This window comes from Pithys albifrons, chromosome 25 (genome assembly GCF_047495875.1).
Source record: "Pithys albifrons albifrons isolate INPA30051 chromosome 25, PitAlb_v1, whole genome shotgun sequence".
NCBI lineage: Eukaryota > Metazoa > Chordata > Aves > Passeriformes > Thamnophilidae > Pithys > Pithys albifrons.
Genome location: NC_092482.1, coordinates 3,688,297 through 3,709,139, shown reverse-complemented (window position 1 = coordinate 3,709,139; position 20,843 = coordinate 3,688,297). Strand labels below are relative to the sequence as shown.

The window sequence follows — 20,843 nt, the reverse complement described above, 5'->3', positions numbered from 1 at the left end:
CTGACTCTGGGTGGTCTTGGCATCAGGCAGAAGTCAGATTGTCACTGGCTAAGTGGTTGCAGCTCCATCAGAGCTTGTTTACAGCAGCGCTGGGCCGTGGTCGTGCTGAGCTCTGTGTTGGTGTCCCCTTTGCCAACACGGAGGTGAAGCTCACTGAGGTCCTGGGGGGATTAATTAATTAGTCCTAATGCACGCTGTGGAGTGCAGGCATGTGTGCCAGTCTGGGTTGTGCCATCTCAGGACTGTGTTCCCCCCTTATCCAGGATTTTCCTTCAGTTTGAATAAATAAAGTCAGAGAGGGAGGCACAAAAGGCAGAGTGTGAGAGGCACAGGGAGCAGTGGCAACCACAGATGCCTCCCCCGGTGTCTTGGGTTGAGTTGGCAAAATGCCAACTGCCCAATACAGAGTCAAAGATTGTCCCCCCCCGCCACCAAGAAAAGGGAGGAAAGGAAAAAAAACACAGACAAGCCGCTTACACCCCCTGGGAGCGCCTGGAAACGGCTCCATTCAAATCCAGAGTAACTGCAGCTCTCATTTCTGTCCCTTTGTCAAGCAGGCAGTTTTCAGCAGCCCTGGAGGACCTGAACGAGGCCATCAAGCTGTGCCCCAACAACCGGGAGATCCAGCGGCTGCTGCTGCGGGTGGAGGAGGAGTGCAGGCAGGTGCAGCAGCAGCAGCAGCCGCCGCCGCTGCCCACAGAGCCTGAGCCCGAGGCCCAGCACGAGGAGCTGTACTCTGTGCAGGATATCTTCGAAGAGGAATACCTCGAGCAGGACGTAGAGAACGTTTCCATTGGCTTGCAGACAGAGTCCAGGCCAAACCAAGGGCTGCCCATCATCCAGAGCCCACCCCCGTCCCCAGCTCACAGGGACTCGGCCTATATCTCCGGCTCGCCCCTCGGCTCCCATCAGGTCTTTGATTTCAGGTCCAACAGCTCCGTGGGTTCACCGACCAGGCAGGGCTACCAATCCACATCCCCTGCTCTGTCTCCGACGCACCAAAACTCCCATTACCGGCCCAGTCCTCCGCACACATCCCCAGCCCACCAGGGTTCCACGTACCGCTTCAGCCCCCCGCCCGTGGGCAGCCAGAGCAAGGAGTACCAGAGCCCACCACCATCTCCCCTCCGCAGGGGCCCCCAGTACCGCGCCAGCCCCCCGGCAGAGAGCATGAGCGTCTACAGGTCGCAGTCGGGCTCCCCGGTGCGCTACCAGCAGGAGCCCAGCGCGGTCACGCAGCTCCCCGGCAGACCCAAGTCTCCTCTCTCCAAGATGACCCAGAGGTCCTTCCAGATGCCGCAGCTCCCCGTGGCTGTGCCGCAGCAGGGGCTGAGGCTGCAGCCGGCCAAGGCGCAGATCGTGAGAAGCAACCAGCCCAGCTCTGCCGTCCACTCCAGCACGGTCATCCCCACCGGGGCGTACAGCCAGGTTGCCCACTCGATGGCCAGCAAGTACCAGTCATCGTCGGGGGACATGGGGGTGAGCCAGAGCAGGCTGGTCTACCAGGGCTCCATCGGGGGCATCGTGGGTGACAGCAGGCCCGTGCAGCACGTCCAGGCGAGCCTGAGCGCCGGGGCCATCTGTCAGCACGGAGGGCTGGCCAAAGAAGACCTTCCCCAGAGACCGTCCTCGGCGTACAGAGGGGGCATGAGGTACAGCCAGACGCCTCAGATCGGACGCAGCCAGTCCGCGTCCTACTATCCCGTGTGTCACTCCAAGCTCGACCTGGAACGTACTTCCCTCCCCTCCAACCAGCTGGGATCTCCAGATGTGTCCCATCTCATCAGAAGGCCCATCTCGGTTAATCCCAGCGAAATCAAGCCTCACCCGCCGACTCCACGGCCCCTGCTGCACTCTCAGAGCGTGGGGCTGCGCTTCTCCCCCTCCAGCAATAGCATCTCCTCCACCTCCAACCTGACTCCCAACTTCCGCCCCTCTGCTTCGATTCAGCAAATGGAGATCCCCCTGAAGCCAGCCTACGACAGGTCATGTGATGAGCTGTCCCCAGTGTCCCCCACGCAGGGGGGGTACCCCAGCGAGCCGGCGCGCTCCCGGACCACGCCCTTCATGGGGATCATCGACAAAACCGCTCGGACTCAGCAGTACCCCCACCTCCATCAGCAGAACCGGACCTGGGCCGTGTCGTCAGTGGACACTGTCATCAGTCCCACGTCTCCGGGCAACCTGCCCCAGCCCGAATCCTTTAGCCCACCCTCTTCAATCAGCAACATTGCCTTTTATAACAAAACCAACAATGCACAGAATGGCCATTTGCTAGAGGAAGACTATTACAGCCCCCATGGGATGCTGGCCAATGGGTCCCGGGGAGACCTCCTGGAGAGAGTCACCCAAGCCTCCTCGTACCCCGACGTCAAGGTGGCAAGGACGCTGCCCGTGGCGCAGGCCTACCAGGATAACCTGTACAGGCAGCTCTCCAGGGACTCCAGGCAAGGGCAGACGTCCCCAATCAAACCAAAGAGACCATTTGTGGAGTCTAATGTGTAAAAGACGCTTGTTGGAGTAAGACCCTCATGTTTTCAGCACACACTTCCAAGCTTGATTTCCATGCATATTATTATTATTATTATTGTTATTATTATTATTATTTTTATTTCTCTCTGGTAGCTACATGACCAAGTTTCTCCGGTACTTTGTGTGGTGGTCAGACAGCCATGCACGTGCTCCAGCCCTTTGGTGATGCCAACATCAGCCGAGCCAGTATGGTTTGCCCAATTCCAGCCAAGTTCCAAGCAGGATATCTTAGCCCGTGCTGTGGGGTGGCCCAGAGATCTCCCTACGCAGCGGGAGGTAACCAGCTCTTCTTCAAGAGACAATTGCCTTCGATTTAAATCGGTTTCTTTTGTCTCAATGAGCTCATACTCAGTTCTGGTGGGAATTCTTAGGGATCACAGGAGCCTTTGCCAAGGCTGAACCATCAGTCCCTCGGTCATTTGGCTCTTTGCCCCTAATTACCCTCAGCAAGCAAGGGCTGAGGGTGATGTAACACCAGTAGCTATGCACAACACCCATCCTGATTCCGCTGCTTTCCAGCCTTTTAATCCCAGTTGGATTCCTTCCTTGTTCCTTCATTGGTGGTGAAGAGGGGGGGATCACACAGCACTTTGCTGCTTTCCAAGCACCTGCCAGGTGCCCCCACACTGATTTCTCTGCTCTGGGGCATTTTACAAGCATTGAGGGCTTAAGGTTGGCCCTTTGTTAGGTGTTTTAATCAGCCAAGGGAATTGTCCAGGAACCTCCTGTGTGGGAACTGGGATCACACCAACTTCTCACAGTGTTTGCACCAGGGCAGTTTCAGTGTTGGGACCTTCATTTGGGGGGGATTTATGACTTGTGAGGAAAAACAAAAATCTGGCTTAAAAATTGGTATTCAAGGAGAAAAATTGCAATTTTTAGGTTTGGGTTTGGGTTTTTTTTACATTTTCTTATGATCAGGATGCAGAACACGGCATGGTGGTTCCCAGAAGAGGAAAGGTCCTTCTGCAATCCCAGCCCTGGGCAGTCCCACCAGGAGGTCAGGGCTGTAGCAAGGGCTGTGCTCCTCTAAGATCCCTTCACTAAATCTTGGAAAGCAATGCTGTGTTCCAGAGCCATACTTGGGAGAGACCTCGTTTTGCTTTTTGAGCAGCTGTAATTAAAAGAGACCTATTGATAATTTATTTATGTTCTCTAGATCAGGACATTTTTCAGTTCAGGTTGGGTTTTCTCTCTTAATTTTAGGGGTTTAACCAAATACAAATCACACCAAGACAACGTGAAAAGCAGGGGCCGGTTCCGAGATTTTTTCTGTAGGATTTTCAATTATTTTTCAACCATTCGCTGAAAATTTCTTTTGGGGTTGGGGGAAGAACTTCCTTTTCCCATTCCCTTGTTCCTGGTGGGTTTGTAATCCACCTTTTCCGTTCCTGGGGGCGAAGGGGTGGGATGACAGAGGGAGGGGGAGAGTGATAACCCTGTAGCTTGTTTTAAAGCAAACCAGTGCCTGTTGCCCAATGCCGAACCTCACTCATATCAACTCTCGGGAGCGATCCCAGTGCTGAGCAGGGGAGAGAAACCTTCCAGGGTCTCCAAAGGGCTAAATGTGAATCGATTGCAAGACTCCTTGAACCAAATCACGGGCTCCAACCTCTGCTGGTGTCAGTGAGCACGTCCCAGCGCCACTTCCGTGCAGCTGCAGCCGTTCCCACCAGCTCAGGACTGGGGCTGACACTGTTGAAGCAAACCCTGGCTTTGATGGGGCTTTTTGTTTTCCCCCTGTGTGTGGCTCAGCACATCTCGTTGCTGTTTCGTTGCCTAATTTGCTCAGAGCGAGCTGGGATGTGCAAACCTTGGGGTGCTGGGAGTTTGTGTCTCATAGACACATGGAGAGTGTTCAGGGGAACGTTTCCTCTACAAGTTTTGGTGATTTTGGGCTGTTTGATCTTTGTCCATCCACTGTTTGGACTGATGTTGGTGTTTTCTTCTTTGAGGTGCAACCCAGTGCTGACTCTTTGCTTTACCACTGGGCTCTGTAAAGCGAGGCCAGACTGGAACCCCCTCAGTGGGGCAAGTCCCCCATGGCCATGGGGCCACCCAAGGTCCATGCACTGTTCCCCTCCTTGCAAAGGGATGGTTTTCTTTCTTTCTTCCTCTCTTTTTTGAAGCAGCATGTTCTGCTTTGTAAGGAAGAACCGATGTCTCCTCCACATCCCATGGGCCCATGGCTGGGACACAGATCCCGGGTCTGGAGCTGCATCAGTCACTTTGCTCAGTGCCTCCCATCCTCCAGCTTTCTGCCTGAGTGGCTTCCTACCTTCAGTTGCTTCTTTGAAAGGAAAAAGTAACCAAATTCAGCCCCATCCCTTGTTTTATCTGGTTCTCTCCGACGGGATGGTCCAAGAGCAGCAACGGGAGACCCGCCCGTGCTTTGCTTTCGCTGCTCCCTGCCTTGTGCTCCCAGCCCTGCCCTTCAAAGCATCCCCTCACAGCCCTTCTGTGTGTAACTTTTTGGGTTTCTGAAGATGTTCTAAGGGAAGAAGAAAACAGCTCACACTTTGAACACGAACACCAAGCTGAAGAAGGCTTAAAACACTGCGGTGTGCAGGTTTTTTTCACAGTTCCACGTGTTGCATTTTTTCACAGGATCCTTGCACTAATGGTTTTCCATCTGTTCTCTCTGTAAATGGGTGCACTTTACTGTTTGACTTTGTTACTATGACAAATACTGGATATTTAAGCGTGAGTAGTGTCTTCATTAGAAAAATAGCAAAACAGCTCTTGTCTCTTAGTGTATTTTTCAAGAAAAAAAGGAAGAAGAAAAGAGAAAGGAAGCAATGAATCATAACATTTATAGCACAAGAACTTACTCCTGTATATAAGCATCAACAGATTGAGTAATTTTTGAATACAAAATTATTTGCAGTGGTTTTAAAGCACTTCCCCAGCAATTCCCTTTGGGACAGTCGAGGCAGGATGGCTGCTGTGGTCACCAGTGGGGAAGGAGCACATCTCTCCCTGGAAAAGCTGTTCTTACACACTCCCCTGTGTCTTCAAAGTCATGACTTGGGCTTGGTAGGAGGAGAAGCAGGTCATTCCCTGTGGTCTGGCATGTCCTGTTGCACTGTGGGGAGCAGGAGGTTGGATCTCACCTGAGGGTCTTTCATCCTCTTCCTTTAGATCCAGGTCTGATGGGCCCAGGCCACGTCGTGGGATCACAGCCAGAGTTTCAGTCATGGTGCTGTCCTGTCTGTCCATGCTACATATTTAATTACTCCTTGGGTAATTAAGATGCAGGACTGCTGCCAGCTCGTGCCTCCATCCCCTCCTGGCTGCAGTGGCACTGTTGGAGAGCTCCACTTTGAGCAAGTGTAGGATTCTTGGGTGCATCAAGTAAAGCAGGTCCTTGATGACATTGAAACTCCGAGATCAGTTCTTGAGGTGCACAGGGAGGACGATGCCAAAAGTGATGCTGAGGTCGACCCTTTTCTTTAGCCAACCTTCCCACCAGGTGTCTCATCCTCACCTGTGGCTGCTCCAAGAGCCAGGTGTGCTGCCTCAGAGCTGGAATCATCTCTTCCAGCATCAAGTGTGGGTGTCTGCCCCATCCCTCCGGGGGGTTCATGGGCTCTTGCTTTGTCTCCCAGCTCAGGAGGATGCTGTGGTTCCAAAGGAGGGGTCACCCATCTGGTGGGGGGCTCTGCAGGGTCCCCCCAGCCAGGCTGGGAGTGGCAGTGGAGGGCTTTGGAAATAGTGCTGAGTGGGCATCAAAGTGCTTAGGAAGGAGTGGGTTTTGCAGAGATCCTTTGGGATCCATCTCCAAAGAAGGTACAGCCTGAGCTGCCTTCTCTGTGTCGCTGTTTGGGGGGGCTGTGCCGGCTCTGACAACCCGAGGTGTGTCTGTCCATCTGTCTGTCTGCCCATCTGCCATGGCACCAGTGCCCAGCTGGGGCTGTCCCAGCACTGAACTTTTTGGTTCTTTTCCCTTAACCTGGCTGTGAGGAAACCCTTGCCTGGCTGTGTGTGTCCACCAGACCCCAGAGCCGTGCCGGGATCGGGGCAGGAACCAGGGTGGGTACCACACCAGGAGCAGTTCAGTGCCCTCCACAAAGGTTGCTGTGTATTCAGGGTTCCCCCAGGAGCCCTCCACAAAGGTTGCTGTGTATTCAGGGTTCCCCAGGAGCCCTTCACAAAGGTTGCTGTGTATTCAGGGTTCCCCAGGAGAAGTCAAGTCGAAACCGAAGTGCCAGCTCCGCCTTATCTAGAGAACCAAGCAAGCCGCCGTGCCTGCTCGCCCTCCGCCTTCCTCGCCCGGGGGCGGCCCGTGGTGAGCTGTGGAGAGCTCCTTGGTGGTTGTACTTTGCTTTAGTCTTGGCAATTCAAGATAACTCTTCTGCTGGGATATTGGGGGTTAACTAACCAAGGGCTTAGGGGAAGAGCTGCTGTTCCCGCTGGACTCTGCGGATCGATCGATGCCTTCGCCCCGCGCCGTCCGCCGGGGGTGCGTGTTGGACACAAAGCACAATGGTCTGAGAGTGAATCTGCGTTTTTTTCAGCTTTGTGTGAATAATTGCTGGATTTTCATTCAATCAAACTCTTTTTTCTAATATAATCCACTAAGGGCTCAATTCTTTAGCAAGATGCGTTCGTGTCCAACTCCTGATGCGCAGCTGGATCTCACCGCGGCTGGGACGGAGCGGCCCGAGAGGGGCACAGCGTCACCGGGACAGCCACAGCCACCCAGCCCACCCTCTGGATCCTTCCCCCTGCTCATTTCCCAGCTGTCACGGTCCTGGGGAGTCAGCAGCCAGGCCCCAGCCAACGGGATCACATCCTGTGGTCAGGAAAACAGAGGGGCTGCTCTGCCAAAAGACTTTGTCCCTCCGGGTGCCGCTGTCTGGGGATGGCAGTGGGGCGTCGGGATGGGTGGGTGGCAGAGCCTCGTGCCCAGGGCACTGGGTCACCTGGGCTCTGCCTCGCTGTGCACTCAGCAGCCAGGCACTGAGAGCAGCACTGTGTGCTACGTAAAGCCCCTTGTGTTGCTCCACCAGTAACCCAGAGACTCGTGTGGACACTGCCAGGCTCCCCCTGTCAGCCTTTTCTTTGCCATAGTGTTGCATTTTGCCTTTGTCTCCCTCCTGTCTTCACGCCCCAGAGGATCTGAGTTGGGTACAAACACGTCCAGTACACCCTGCCTTGTGCTTTGTACGATTCCCTGGTTGCCATCCTCCGAGACACTTGCTGGGAAGATCTTTAAGACACTTAAATTTTCCTTTAGCTTTTCTATAATTCTGATGTAAAGGACTTTCTCTCTGTACAGTATATTATCCAATGCATGTTCTGTTCTCTCTACTGATATATTGAACACCACACAGTTGTGATATTGTGCAGTGGGAAGAGCAGCCCCTGCCGACAGCGGAGGCCTTTGCCTCTCCTCTCTAAGGAAAGAAGAAAACATATTTTTTCCTTTGCTGTATTTGCTTGAGCAGAGTTTTCTTGTCTGTACATGTGAGCTGTGAGATAGATGTGAAAAGTTCAAAAGAATGCATTCCCCCCTCCCAAAAAAATGTATACAGATTGTAATCTGTACAATGAAAACTGTATGTATGAAAAAATGTACTTATTTATAAATGGTTAACACTTGGAAATGGTGTCTGGGCTGCTGTTTTTCCCCCATTGGGGTGAGGGAAGGAGTGTTCTGATGCTTCTGGGTGTGGAAATGATGGTGCAAGTGTTGGGTCTGGTTGTCACCGTGTGGGGATGGTGATGGGGACCTGGCCAATGAGGAGCAGGAGGGGCATGTAATAATATAGGGGATAGTAATTATGAGGGAACTCCATCAGAGAGTTTTCATCATCATAGAATCACAGAACAGTTTGGATTGGAAAGAACTTTAAAGGCCACCCAGTGCCACCCCCTGCCATGGGCAGGGACACCTCCCACCAGCCCAGGGTGCTCCAAGCCCTGTCCAACCTGGCCTTGGACACTCCCGGGGCTGGGGCAGCCACAGCTTCTCTGGGCACCTGTGCCAGGGCCTGCCCACCCTCCCAGGTTTTCTGGGTTAACTGGGAAAGCACAGCCTGGTGCTGCAGAGTGGTGTCCTGCAGCTCCCCAGACCCTGAGGGTCCCCTCACTTCATCCCTGCCCAAGCCCAGGGCTGGGTTTTCAGCTGAACTCCCCTCACAGCTGTGAACATCCAGCACCAGGCCAGGCTGGACACACCACGTGAAGGACGTGGCATGTCAGGGTTGTGGTGAGCAAAATCCCCCAGTTTGGGCTTGGGCTGGTGCCTTTGCTGGGTCTGTGTGTGCTTTGGAGCACTGGGATGTTGGAGTTTCTCCCCCAGCAGCTGCCTGTGCTGTAACCCAGAAGGAAGGGGGATGTTTTCCACAGAGATGAGCTCCTGTCTCAGGGATGAACCTCCTTGCACTGGGTCTTCCCCTCTTCCATGGGCACATCCCGTGCATGGCCAGATCCTGAAGAAGTCCCCATGAGGTCCCTCACACAGCTCTGCAGCATCAGGCAGGACAATCCCACCCCAAACGCCCACACACGCTCCCCAGCCCCTTGGGCTTTTCTCCCAGCCACTCTTGGCATGTGGGACTGGGGGGCCCAGAACAATGATCTGGGGGGGCACAGAAAGGAGGAGGACGTGTTGGCTGCAAACATTTATTATGTTGGGAGCACCCACCGAGCAGACACCACATCTCACACGAGGGCAAAACATTTCGGACGCGAAGCTGCTGAACCTGCACAGACACCAAGTCACTCCAACCCCCTGGGAGCTCTTTGTGGGGAGCAGCCCCCATGCCTGGCACTGCTGGAGGCTGAGGGGCTGCCAGTGAGTGGGAAATCCCGGTGATGGCAAACAGCCCCTCTGCCCATGGGCGCTGGAACCTGGAGACCCCCTTTCTTCGTGCCCCAGCACCACTGCCAGCCCCTGCCCCTGCCCCTGCCCCTGCCTGTGGCACTGCTGTCCCCACGGGGCTGGGGCAGGCTTGGGGGTCACCAGGGGCTGTGCAGGGCAGAGCTGAGGAGGATTAAGGCCAAGCAAGGCTGAGTCCAGTGGGCAGTGCTGCACCAACAGGCATGTCCTTCACAGCTGTCCTTGTCCCCCTGAGCTGGGCACAGCGTGCCCAAGCCCAGGCACCATGAGGAGCCCGTGCCAGGGATCAGGGAGCTGGGATGTCACTGGCTGCCACCCCCTGGGCTCTCACCCTCGGTGAGGGTCTTGAAGTCCATGGACAGGGCCAGCTCCTCGGCCAGCGGCGGGCGCCTCCACTCCTCCCGGGTCAGCACGTAGCCCACCACCAGCCCAAAGGCCACCAACATCACCCCCAGGGTGTTGGCCAGGACGCCCTCGGGCACAAAGTGGCTGTAGGAATCACTGCAGGGATGGAGGGGGATGCTCAAGCCTCGGGGTTTGGGTTGTCTGCCCCTCCCCTGGCTGGGACCCCCTCCTCATCCTCATCCTTCAAAGACACCCTCAGAAAGGGCTCTTCCCCCAAATCAGAGCAAGAGGGGAGTGTTTGGGTGCTGCTCTCTTTGGGGACAGACACTTGGTGACAGCACAGTCCTGTAGTGGGGCTATGACCAGCACAGAACCTTTCCTGCCAGGTGTGCTCCCCCAGCCAGAGGGATGTGCCTCATGGGGTGCTGGGGCTGGGGGCGACCCCAGTCTGCCACTGGGGCCATCACTGTGTCCTCCAGCTGCGATGGCAGAGGCCTCAGGAACATGAGTTCTACAAACACCTGGAGGTGACACTGGGTAATGTATTCCATCCCCAAAGAAAGCTGTCACAGGATCCAGCCCTTGTTAAACATCATCTGGGAAGTGACTCAGCAGCAGCAGAACTAAAGGGCCTCAGGGAAACGTAAGAGCCACAGCCTGAGCAGGGGCCAGACATGGAGCTGGAGCAGCCAATTGCTGGGGGTCAGGAGGGTCTGGGCGGGCCACCCACCCTCTCCCCAGCTTGGTCACCCACCTGATTTTGAAGAGGAGCATCTCAGTGATGCCCAGCAAGCAGGAGGCAATGGAGAGGACGAAGAGGGCGATGCCAAAGAAGATGTGCTGGGGCTTGTACCAGCCTCGCAGCGAGAAGGAAGCACCGGGGAACAGAAAGAACCCGCAGCCCAAGAGCCACTGTGGGGACACAGGGATGTAACAGGGGCTGCAGGGTCCCTTTATCCCCCATAGGGGGGTGTTCAGGGGCTCCCCAGCCCTCACCTGCAGGAGGTAGAGCACAAAGGTGGCCATTCCACACCAGGAGTGCAGGCTGTACATGTCAGGGATGCCCTTGGCCCGGTGGGACTCGAAGACAGCGATGATGCCTGTGGAGAGGAGCTGGTCACCCCCAGGGCCACTCTGTGCCCCATCCACCCACCGTGCCCAGCCCAGTGCTCACCCACGAGGGCCACAAGCAGGGCCAGCCCGTGCAGCAGAGCGTGCAGGGCCTTGGTGGAGCGCTTGGCTTCACGCCGGAACACGCGGTACACGAGCAGAGCTGCAGAGAGAGCGCACATGAGCATCCCCTGGGATGGGGTGGGGTGGGGTGGGGTGGGGTGGGATTGGATGGGATGGGATGGGATGGGGTGGGGTGGGGTGGGGTGGGATGGGATGGGGTGGGGTGGGGTGGGGTGGAGTGGGGTGGGGTGGGGTGGAGTGGGATGGGATGGGATGGGATGGGATGGGATGGGATGGGATGGGATGGGATGGAGCCCCCGCCCGCCCCGCGCCCGCATCACCCCGCGCCCCCACGTGCGGAGGGGAGCGTGGGAGGGCCTGGAGCATCTTCCCTGTGCCATTTAACCCCGCTTTGTCCCCTTCGCTTCCCGGGAGCAGCTCCGGGGTTTTCGGAGGCTGCGTGTCCCGCCGTCCTGCTCACCGTCACCTTGGAGGAACACCATGCCCAGCACCATGCACAGGGGGTGGGCGTTGAACTGCAGGGGGCTGTGCCAGGCCACACCGCCCCGGTAGCGGCCCAGCCAGGCGCCCGTGGTGGCCAGGAGGGTCAGCCCGAGCAGCTGCGACACGGCCACGAACGCCGAGAGCCCGGCGGGGCTGGCGGGCGGCGGCGCCCCGTCCATGGAGCCTGCGGGGACACAGAGGAGGCGGCGGTGGCCCCGCGGGGTCCCGGACCCGGGGCACGGTCCCCCCTGCGGGCAGTGTCCGCCACCTCCGCCCCGCCTTCACTCGCCACGGAACCGGAGCTTCCTGGTGCCACTGCGTCACCCGCACCTGGAGGTGGCTCCGGCAGCCGCGGCACGCCCGTCCCCGAGCTCCTGCACCTGCCTGCCTGCTCCTGCCTGCCTGCTCCTGCTTCTGCTCCTCCACCTGCCTGCCTGCACCTGCCTGCCTGCTCCTGCCTGCCTGCTCCTGCTTCTGCTCCTGCACCTGCCTGCCTGCTCCTGCCTGCCTGCTCCTGCTTCTGCTCCTGCACCTGCCTGCCTGCTCCTGCCTGCCTGCTCCTGCCTGCCTGCTCCTGCTTCTGCTCCTGCACCTGCCTGCCTGCACCTGCCTGCCTGCTCCTGCCTGCCTGCTCCTGCTTCTGCTCCTGCACCTGCCTGCCTGCTCCTGCCTGTCTGCTCCTGCTTCTGCTCCTGCACCTGCTTCCCTGCCTGCTCCTGCTTCCCTGCTCCTGCCTGCTTCTGTCTTCCTCCCAGCACTCCTGCACCTGCCACCCTGCTGCTCTCCTTCTTCCAACCCCTCTTGCACCTGCCTGCTCCTGCCTGTGTCCTGCCTGCCCCATTCCCCCTGCACCAGCCATCCAACCATATCATTCCCCCCATCTTCAGCCCTCCATCCCTGTCCTTTGATCCCTATCCCTCCATCCCTGTCCCTCCATCCCTCCCACTCCATGCCCATCCCATGTCCCACCCTCGCCCCCTCTCCAGCTCACCCACCCCCAGAGCCCCACAACAACCCCCAAACCCTGACACAAGAAGGCAGCTCAGGGACGAGTGGGGCTGCTCAGGACCCTCTCCATGACAAAAGCAACGGCCCTTGGGGACATGGGGCTGAGTGAGTCCCCGTGCTGGGGGCTGAGGGGGACAGACACGTGTTACCCAACCACAGCCACACCAGACCCATCCCATGGTCCCCATCCCATGGTCCCCACAACCCACCAGACCCAACCCCACAACCCACCTGCACCTGTGTCGCCCTTTGTGCTGGGTTATCCCCCGATGGGTCAGAGCCACTTCTGTCACTGCCACAGCCACCTCTCCTCTGCCTCGTCACCCAGAGCCAGCAGGTCCAACGTGCCCACTCTGCCCTGGCCCTGCTGCCTCTGGGGAGGAGCACCTGTGTGGCTGCAGACAGACCCACGGTGCTGTCAGGACTGGGGGAGTGTGGAGGTGGGAGGGGGGATGCATTAAGACCACGCACACACTTTATTCCCAGCCACCTTTATTGGATCAGCCAGATAAGTGGGTTAAGGGAATTGGTTTATCCCATTAAGTTGCACTGCCAAGGCTGCCTGCCCGTGTCCAGCCTCACTGCCCGGGGCCATGGGATGCTCTGCAGGATGGGCAGGGGCACCAGGCTGGGGAGGGGGGACAGCGAGAGGCTCCTCCTGCTGCAGAACAACCTCCCCCAGACCCTCACCATGCTGTGGGGCTGCTGGTCCCCGTGGAGGTCCCAAATGGTTGCCCAAGTAGCTCTGTCCTGCCCACACATCCTCCCACCAGGTGCTGGCCCAACATCTGACCCCGCTGGTGCTCACATGGGGGGCAACCAACAGCACTGAGGATGGAGGGGCAGGGAATGACCCCCCCCAACCACAGGGACCGGCAGCAGGGACACAGGAGGTGTCTTGGGAACGGGATCTTCTGAGTTGCCCATTAGCCACCCCTGAGTGCCGGGAAGGCTGGAAGGGACCGCACCCCTTTGCCAGCCACCCACGATGGGGACCTGACTGTTCCCTCCCAACCACGACCCTGTCCCCTCCCCAGATCCCCAAACACAACCCCAGCCCCCCTCTCCCAAGGCAACTCCAGTGTTCCCCGCTTTTTGGGGTGGAAGGTGGGGGGTCCCTTCCCTGATTAAACCCTCCCCCTGGTGGCCTGGGGAGGGGATCCCGTGAGCACATTCCATAGCCTGGCACCCCCTCACCTTGGCTGGGACCCTCCAAAATCCGTGGGGGTTCTCACGGGGGGGGTCTCTGCTCTCAGTGGGTGCTGTGGATTCAGGCAGGGGAGGGGCTCACTCCAGTTCGTAGCTGGGGGGGCTGAGTGATGTACTGGGGGGGTTGGACAGAAACCCACGCACCCCCCGGGCCCCCAGACCTACCTGTGAGTGCCGGGTGGTGCCGCCTCTGCCAAGCCCAGCAGTGACAGTGTCTGAGCAGGGACAGGGCCACAGCGTTGGCAAGGCAACGGAGCGATGGCAAAGCGCGGGGGGGCCGCGCCCCCAGCACCGCTGCAGGCGGAGGGTGGCACTGCGGGCGGGGGGCACGGGGGCTGCAAAACTGAGAGGGGCATCACCGTGAAAGGGGGATCTGTGTGTCCTGGGGACGGTCCCCAGCGAGGTGAGTCACTGGCAGTGTGTGTGACCCCTCCCAGCAGTGCCAGGCACCCATCTGAGCCCCCAAACCCTGTGGCACCCCAGCTCCAAACCAGGACCCCCAAACGCCGCTGGGGCAGCCCCTGGGACTGTCCCCTGCGCGGGGGCTTTGTCACCATTTAATTTGTGTTTGGGCCTCGCGTGGGTCTGGCTCAGCCCTGCACCCACAGGCAGCACTGGGGTGACACCCTGGGGAGCATCCCTTCCTTGGGTGGGCCTGTGGGTCAGGGGGTGGTAGGGGGTGACATGTCCTCAGGGACCCCTCACCTCCATCTGCCCCACGGGAGCTCCTCCAGCACCGCCGGGCGCATCCTGCGCTCCCCGCGGGATATCCCCGAGGGGGAAAGCCTGGAGAAGGGAGATGGAGGGAGATGGGGCGAGATGAGGGGAGATGGGTGTCTCCATCCCGGTTTCTCCTGGCCCGGCCGCTGGCAGGGACCCCCGGGGGAGGCAGCGCTGGGCACCGGAGCGAGCAGCACCCCCGGACCGCCCCGCTCCCCCCGGCCGTGTCTGTGTCCGTCTGGTGTCCGTGTCCCTGTGTCTGTCTGTGTGGTTTCGTGTCCCTGTGTCTGTCCGTATGGCTGTGTGTCCTGGTGTCTGTCCCCGTGTGTGACACCACTAGATGTCACCAGGAGCCCGCGGCGCGCAACGCCCTGGGGAGGGAGGGAGGGAGGGAGGGACCGCCCGGAGAACCTGGAGCATCCTCGGCCCTGGAGCACCCGTGGGAGCCAGAGGGACCAGGTACGGACCGGGTGGGACGGGCAGCTGGAGCACCCCCTGACCCAGATCACCCCTGGGGGCCAGCACATCCTTACACCTGGTGGGATCCAGAGCACCCTCTGCCCCAGACCACCCATGGGAGTCAGAGCACCCTGGGACCTGGAATGGCTGGTGGGATCTGGTGCTCCCCTGATGCAGGAGATCAGGTGTAACTGTCCCTGCTTCCCTTGGGCTGCTCTGACCCACCCAGACCCCCTGAGCAAAGGCAACCCAAAGCCCTGCCTGGACTCCCCCAACACTCTCACGACCTTCTCCCATCCCTCACCAGGGACTTGTGTCTTGGGGTACAAAGCCCAGGAGCTGGAATCCCACCTCCACCCCCACAGGCTGATTCAGCAGAGCCAAAATCCCTGAGCCTGATGGAGACCTGACACACCAACAGCAAAGTCCAGGGCCCGCTGCAGCCCAGGGCAGAGTCCTGGAGCCACCACCCCGAGCCTTTGCCCACTGGAAAAACTCCTTGGATATGGCACTGCCTGAGGATCCACGGTCACCTTCTGGTCTCCCCTCAGGCTTTATCACTAGTAGGGAAATGAATTACCGGAGTTTTATCTGCTAAAGCCATAAAAGCCACCATAAATTGCAAACCTGGAGCCACCGGGCTGTGCCATGGCTGGCACAGGCTGGCTGTGGCTGGGATGGGACAGCCATGGCTGGGCAGAGCAGAGGGAGGATTCCCTCCATCACAGCCCAGCTGAGAGCCTTGGAAAAGCCTCAAAGGGGATGAGATCTGGGAGTTTATCCTTTAGGATACTTGGCAAGACATAAAGCTTCGCCCTGCTGAGAGCAACCCTGTGTAACCCAATACCAAACAGCTTTAGAAATGTTTATAACGGTGTCCAGCTGAACTATCTCAACTTCCAGAGACAGAGCAGCCCTCAGTCCCTCAGGATCACATAGACATGGATCTTGTCCCATCTGCAGAGCAGGGGCAATGGCAGTGTTTGCTGAGGGGCCTTGGTGACAGCCAGTCTGGGGGTAAACGAGCCCCTTCACTGCCAGTTCCTCTCGCCAGGAGCAGCAGCCATTTGTAACCAACTCCTTCATCGAAGGCATTGCCAAGGTCATAAAGGTGTCATTAAATCTGCCAGAGTTTTGCCCAAGCTGGTGGTAATGAAATCCTCCTGGCACTGCCAGGTTGGGGCTGTGCCAGTCAGGGAGCAGAGCTGGTTCTGGCTGCCCTGGCATGGATTTGCAGGGCCAAGGGATGCTTGGAACAGCTCAGGAATATTCAGGGATGCTCAAGGATGGTCAGGAATCCTTGGGGCTGCTCAGGGATATTCAGGGATGCTCAAGGATGGTCAGGAATCCTTGGGGCTGCTCAGGGATGTTCAGGGATCCTCAAGGATGGTCAGGAATCCTTGGGGCTGCTCAGGGATATTCAGGGATGCTCAAGGATGGTCAGGAATCCTTGGGGCTGCTCAGGGATGTTCAGGGATGCTCAAGGATGGTCAGGAATGCTTGGCACACCTTAGAGATGCTCAGGGATGCTTGGGAACACTCAGGCGTTCTCAGGGATGCTTGGGAATGATCAGAGATGCTTTGGGATGGTCAGGGATGCTCAAGGATGGTCAGGAATGCTCGGCACTGCTCAGGGATGCTTGGGGACGCTCAGGGGTGCTCAGAGATGCTTGGGAATGATCAGAGATGCTTTTGGATGGTCAGGGATGCTCAGAACAACTTGGGCTGCCCAGGAGTTGCTATGGGGTGCTTGGGGCTGGTTGAGACTGCTCAGGGATATCCAGGGATGCTCAGGAATGCTGTGGGATGCTCAGGGGTACTCAGGGCTGGTCCAGTTTCCTTCAGAGGAGTGAGCTGATGTGGCTCAGCAGGTGCTGTTCCAGCTCCCCAGTTATTGGCCTGGCACCTGCCCCAGGTTTGTCCTGGAGCACCCAGGGATCCACAGGAGCATCATCAACTGATAATTCAGGGTAAAACCAGCATTCCCTGTTCCTCCCCAAATATTCCCCCCTACCCTGGCATGGGTGGCTTCCCCTCCCTCCACCAGATTGTCAAATTACCGTTTTGCTGATCTAACTTCTTTCGGTTGGTTTGTTGTGTGGTTTTTGGGTTTCCTTTTGCCTCCTTCCTAAATCAATTTTTTATTGCTAAGGAATGCTAATTTGCAAGATGCCTCTCTGGAGAATTGGGATTCAAGAGCCCAGCTGCCTCAGAGGAGCTGAGCTGCTGCCTGAAACAACCTCAGCTGCTGCTGTTCCAGGAGAAACCCCAAACCTGGGGCAAAATAGACAGATTTCCCCTAAATATAGGATAAAAAATTACAGCAGTCATGTTGGAAGGCTTTGTGGCTGCCAAGAGGGTGGCTTGGGATTAAACACTGAGTCACATCAGAGGGGTTGATCCCCAATTCCCTGGGGTGCTGTGAAGGCTGAGAAATGGGTGATTCCCAACTGGGACGAAGCTTTCCCAGGCACTTGGCTCCTTCCCAAGCGGCGAATCAGCTGGGAAAGGCTCTGCTTGTCCTGCTGGCAGCGAGGAAGCCACCCTGCCCTCCTCCTCCTCCTCCTCCTCGCAGGAGCAGAACTTTGCGATGGCAGAGCAGCCCGTGCGAGCACTTAATCTCTCTGCGAAGAGGCTGAAGGCGTTTTTATGGCGGGTTTTTAATAGCAGCCTGGATAAACAGCGGCGATAACCGCGCCGAGCCCCCGGGGGATGATTAATGCGCCCGGAACAGTCACGCTCGCTCGCCTCGGGGCCGGGATTGTTTTCGGTTATTAAAGAAGGGAGAAAAATAATAAAAAAAAATAAATAAACCCAAGGGGAATAATGGACTTTGCCGTGTTTTATTGGGCTGACGGGTGCAGAGGGAACACGTTGGCCTCTTTGCTCAGCCCGTGTCAGCGCCCAGCTCTGGTTGGCTGTGAGGATGGGGGATGGAGGGATGAAGGATGAGGACTGAGGGATGAAGGAGGAGGGAGGAGGAATGAAGGAGGACAGATGAAGGATGAAGGACGAAGAAGTAGGGATGGTTTCTGGCCAGGTTTTTACTTCTTACCCTGTGATGCTCCTGGACACGTTCCCAGCATTGTGCACATCTCCTGCACTGTGGCTGGAGCTCTCCAGGGAATGGACTATCAGGGCATTGCATTTATTTAGGACCCTCTCAAACCCTGGGCATCATTCAGGGGCCACCACTGCCTTCAGCTGCATATCCAGGACCCCGCAGTGCCACTGAACACCCTCAGGGACCCCATTGCTCTGGGCTCATCCCTGGGCTGCTGGCAGTGGTCCCAGTCTGGGGATTGAGGCTGAAGAGACCTGACGGTGGAAACCACATCTCCATCCCCTTCCCATCCACCTCTGGCCCCACTGAGCTGCCCAGCCGGGCCAAACACGTGATGCCCGTGGGGCTGCCCCGTGCAGCCAGCCCGGGTCACGTGTGCCCCCACACCTGCCCCGGGGCCATCTGTCCCGGGACAATAAACCCTTGTTCTAGGGCAGGACTGTGCTGCAAGGAGGTTTTGTGGGGTGGGGTGGAAATTGTGATGATAAGGAGCTTTTTGCTGAAACGCTTTCTTTCCACCAAGTGTGCACTTCAGGTGATTGAGCAACACTCGCTGCTCCAGGCTGGGCTGAGCTCTCCCCAGCCCGTTGCACCACAGGGGACACACCAGGGTTTAAACACACCCTTTATCCAGGGGAAGGATGGAAAGAGCCTCACAGTGTTGCCAAAACCCCTCAGCAGAGACCTTTTGCAGTCAGACAGCTGGAGTGAGAACTCCTGCCTCCCTCCTGCTGTCACAGTCCCCAAACCCAGGTGACATCGAGGGGCTGCCCCAGCCTCAACACTTACTGTAACAGTTCAAAATTATTTTAGCAGTCACAGGTCTGAAATAAATGGCAAAAATCCCAGTGGCTTGGGGTGTTTCTCTTTTTTTTTTTTTTTTTGAAGGAAAGGATTGAAAAAAAGCTGTTTGTTTAGATGAAAAATTTGGACTGGAGAGGTGGTTTTTCCCCTCTCCCTCAGGGCAGCGTCACCACAGCTGGGAAAGCAGCTTAGTGAATTATACACTGTGATAATTGATTGAATTCATCAGTAAATAAAGCAGCAGCCTTTAAACTCGGGGTCTGGAGAGGAAGGAAAAAACTCTCCACAGTGATTTGTACCAATGGGCACAGGAGTTGCCAAGCTCACAAAAGCACAGTCACCAGGAACAGTGACACATGAGGCTGCACACCCAATTAAAAGAGGCTATTTTTAGGTTTAAATCAGGAAGGAATCCCTTCTCACCAAAAGAGGATCCTTTCTCTCCCCTCCAGAAGCTCTTTGGTTCCTCAGTTGAAGTTTTGAAGCACCCTTGAACCCTTTGAGGAATGGGATGGGGAGGCCAAAGGTGTGGTCCATAATAAAAGAAGGGGAAAATGAGCTTGAGCATCCCAAGCCAGAGGCCTTAGGGCTGGGATACATCCAGATAAATCACCAAATCTTCCCAGCCAGCACCAGGACCACCCCCAAACCCCCACTGCTTTGCTCCACCACCCCTGCTCACCCTCTCCCATTGCACCACCACCATGGACAATACCTGGCAGCTCCTCTAAGAAATACTGGCTGTCAAAACTCCATAATTCCTTATTTTGGGGCTTCTGGCTTGCACCAGTGAGTGTCCCTTCCAGCACTGCTCAGGGAGATTTTGCAGGGCTGGTGAGACAAGAAGCTGACCAGAAATGCTGAGGAATAAGTCATGCTACTCATGTGTGAGGCTCCAGTGTGGTGTCGCCACCGACATGCCACGGTGACAGTCCAGCCATGGCACACGTGCCCACACACACGCACCCGGGGAGGGGCTGGAGGAGCTCTCTGTGCAGGGATGATGGGGATGAAAAATGCTGGGAAGCCTCCTGGTGGCCCAGGGCAGCCGCCAGGGACACCACGGCTCGCCCGGCGTCCCCCGAGCCGCTCAGCATCCGTCTCCGTGGCAACGCATTTTTCACATCCTTCCCTATCTCCTGTCCCTCTGGTCCGCGGTGCTGGCAGTCCTGGGCATGCTGGGAGCAGATGGGCATCCCCCACCCATCCCAGCGCTCCTGAGAGGGGTGGGAGAGCAGGGATAGGCCCTCCTGCTCCACAGGGTGCCCATGGGGGTCTCTGAGCCCACCCTTGATGCCCCAGCATGGATTTGGGGCAGCACAGAGGCACCAACAGGCATCTGCCAGCTCTGCCTTCACATCACCTGCGTGTGGAATATTTTTCTGCCTGATCCCAGCTGAAGTTTTATGGGATGGGTTGACACATCCTTAGAGATGTAGCATCAAGAAGAATCTCTTCCCCAGCACAAAGTCCAGCAGCACCAGCACCAGCAGCACCAGCAGCACCAGCAGCAGCAGCAACAGCAGCAGCAACAGCAGCAGCACCAGCCTTGGAAGATGCTCATGTGTAAAATGATTCTGCCCTGCCCTGCAGAATCATCCACTGGACACATCAGCCTTGGAAAGGGCCTCCCTGGCTGGGATTTCCGGATACCAGGGACATTGCAGGGGCTGTTTCAGCTTCACTGCTCACCCAAACCCCCACTGGTGGCAGAGGCTGCTCCACAACCCCCCCGGAGCTGGGAAACCCCTCCCTGGCGCAGCTGGAGACGAGGCTGGAGGGGTGCAGGAAACCTCCATTCATTGGTGCTTGGGCTGCAGCCAAGCTGGAGCCAAAACAACCCTTTTTTTTTCCAGTTTCCAGTAAACTGGAGTTTCCAGAGCACCGTGGCTGGTGGGGAAAGGGGCCAGCAAGGGGGAGCTGCAGGTAGATGGTGGCTTTGCCCCAGCTCTATGACATCCAGACTCACAGGTGGTGCCAGTGCTGTTGGTACTCCCCTCTGGGCTTGGGGTCAGGGGGATGAAAGATTTTTGGGTGCCCATGTCAGCCTGTGCAGATGGTGAGTGGTGGGATGGGGTGGAAATCATGATTTTTGGCAGGAGGTTTAGTAGATATCACAGTTGCAAACTCCTAAGTCTCTTTTTCTTGCAAATGGCCCTGCACAGCCTGTGGGGTCCC

The 20,843-nt window shown here is 57.3% G+C and overlaps 2 protein-coding genes across 8 annotated transcripts in view; one reads left to right on the top strand and one right to left on the bottom strand.

Moving 5' to 3' along the window:
* TANC2 (tetratricopeptide repeat, ankyrin repeat and coiled-coil containing 2) overlaps nucleotides 1-8,135 on the top strand; it is a 216,432-nt gene extending 208,297 nt beyond the window's left edge. For 5 of the 6 annotated variants that reach the window (XM_071577333.1, XM_071577335.1, XM_071577334.1 and 2 more), the window contains one exon: nucleotides 558-8,135. In XM_071577333.1, the coding sequence (XP_071433434.1) occupies nucleotides 558-2,505 (1,948 nt within the window). In that variant the 3' untranslated portion in view covers nucleotides 2,506-8,135. The remainder of the gene's footprint in view (nucleotides 1-557) is intronic. The other variant, XR_011699673.1, reaches the window with a different exon arrangement.
* Nucleotides 8,136-9,156: 1,021 nt separating this feature from the next.
* Nucleotides 9,157-13,828, bottom strand: CYB561 (cytochrome b561). 2 transcript variants are annotated; one of them, XM_071577442.1, is made up of 6 exons: nucleotides 13,784-13,828; nucleotides 11,379-11,585; nucleotides 10,899-10,997; nucleotides 10,721-10,824; nucleotides 10,479-10,636; nucleotides 9,157-9,880 (listed from the first exon to the last, which is right to left on the bottom strand). In XM_071577442.1, exons 2-6 carry the CDS (start codon nucleotides 11,578-11,580, stop codon nucleotides 9,682-9,684), a joined length of 762 nt encoding a protein of 253 aa, XP_071433543.1. In that variant the 5' UTR covers nucleotides 11,581-11,585; nucleotides 13,784-13,828; the 3' UTR covers nucleotides 9,157-9,681. The 2 variants fall into 2 exon arrangements, with proteins under 2 accessions (XP_071433543.1, XP_071433542.1); XM_071577441.1 differs by lacking the exon at nucleotides 13,784-13,828 and adding an exon at nucleotides 12,641-12,725.
* Nucleotides 13,829-20,843: the final 7,015 nt, after the last annotated feature.

Excerpts from the sequence above, each read along its gene's own strand:
- CYB561 (XM_071577442.1), bottom strand. The coding sequence starts at position 11,580 with ATGGACGGGGCGCCGCCGCCCGCCAGCCCCGCCGGGCTCTCGGCGTTC. Across the intron at positions 10,637-10,720 it reads TTGTGCTCTACCTCCTGCAG|TGGCTCTTGGGCTGCGGGTT; the intron begins GTGAGGGCTGGG and ends GTGTCCCCACAG. Across the intron at positions 9,881-10,478 it reads ATGCTCCTCTTCAAAATCAG|TGATTCCTACAGCCACTTTG; the intron begins GTGGGTGACCAA and ends CCATCCCTGCAG.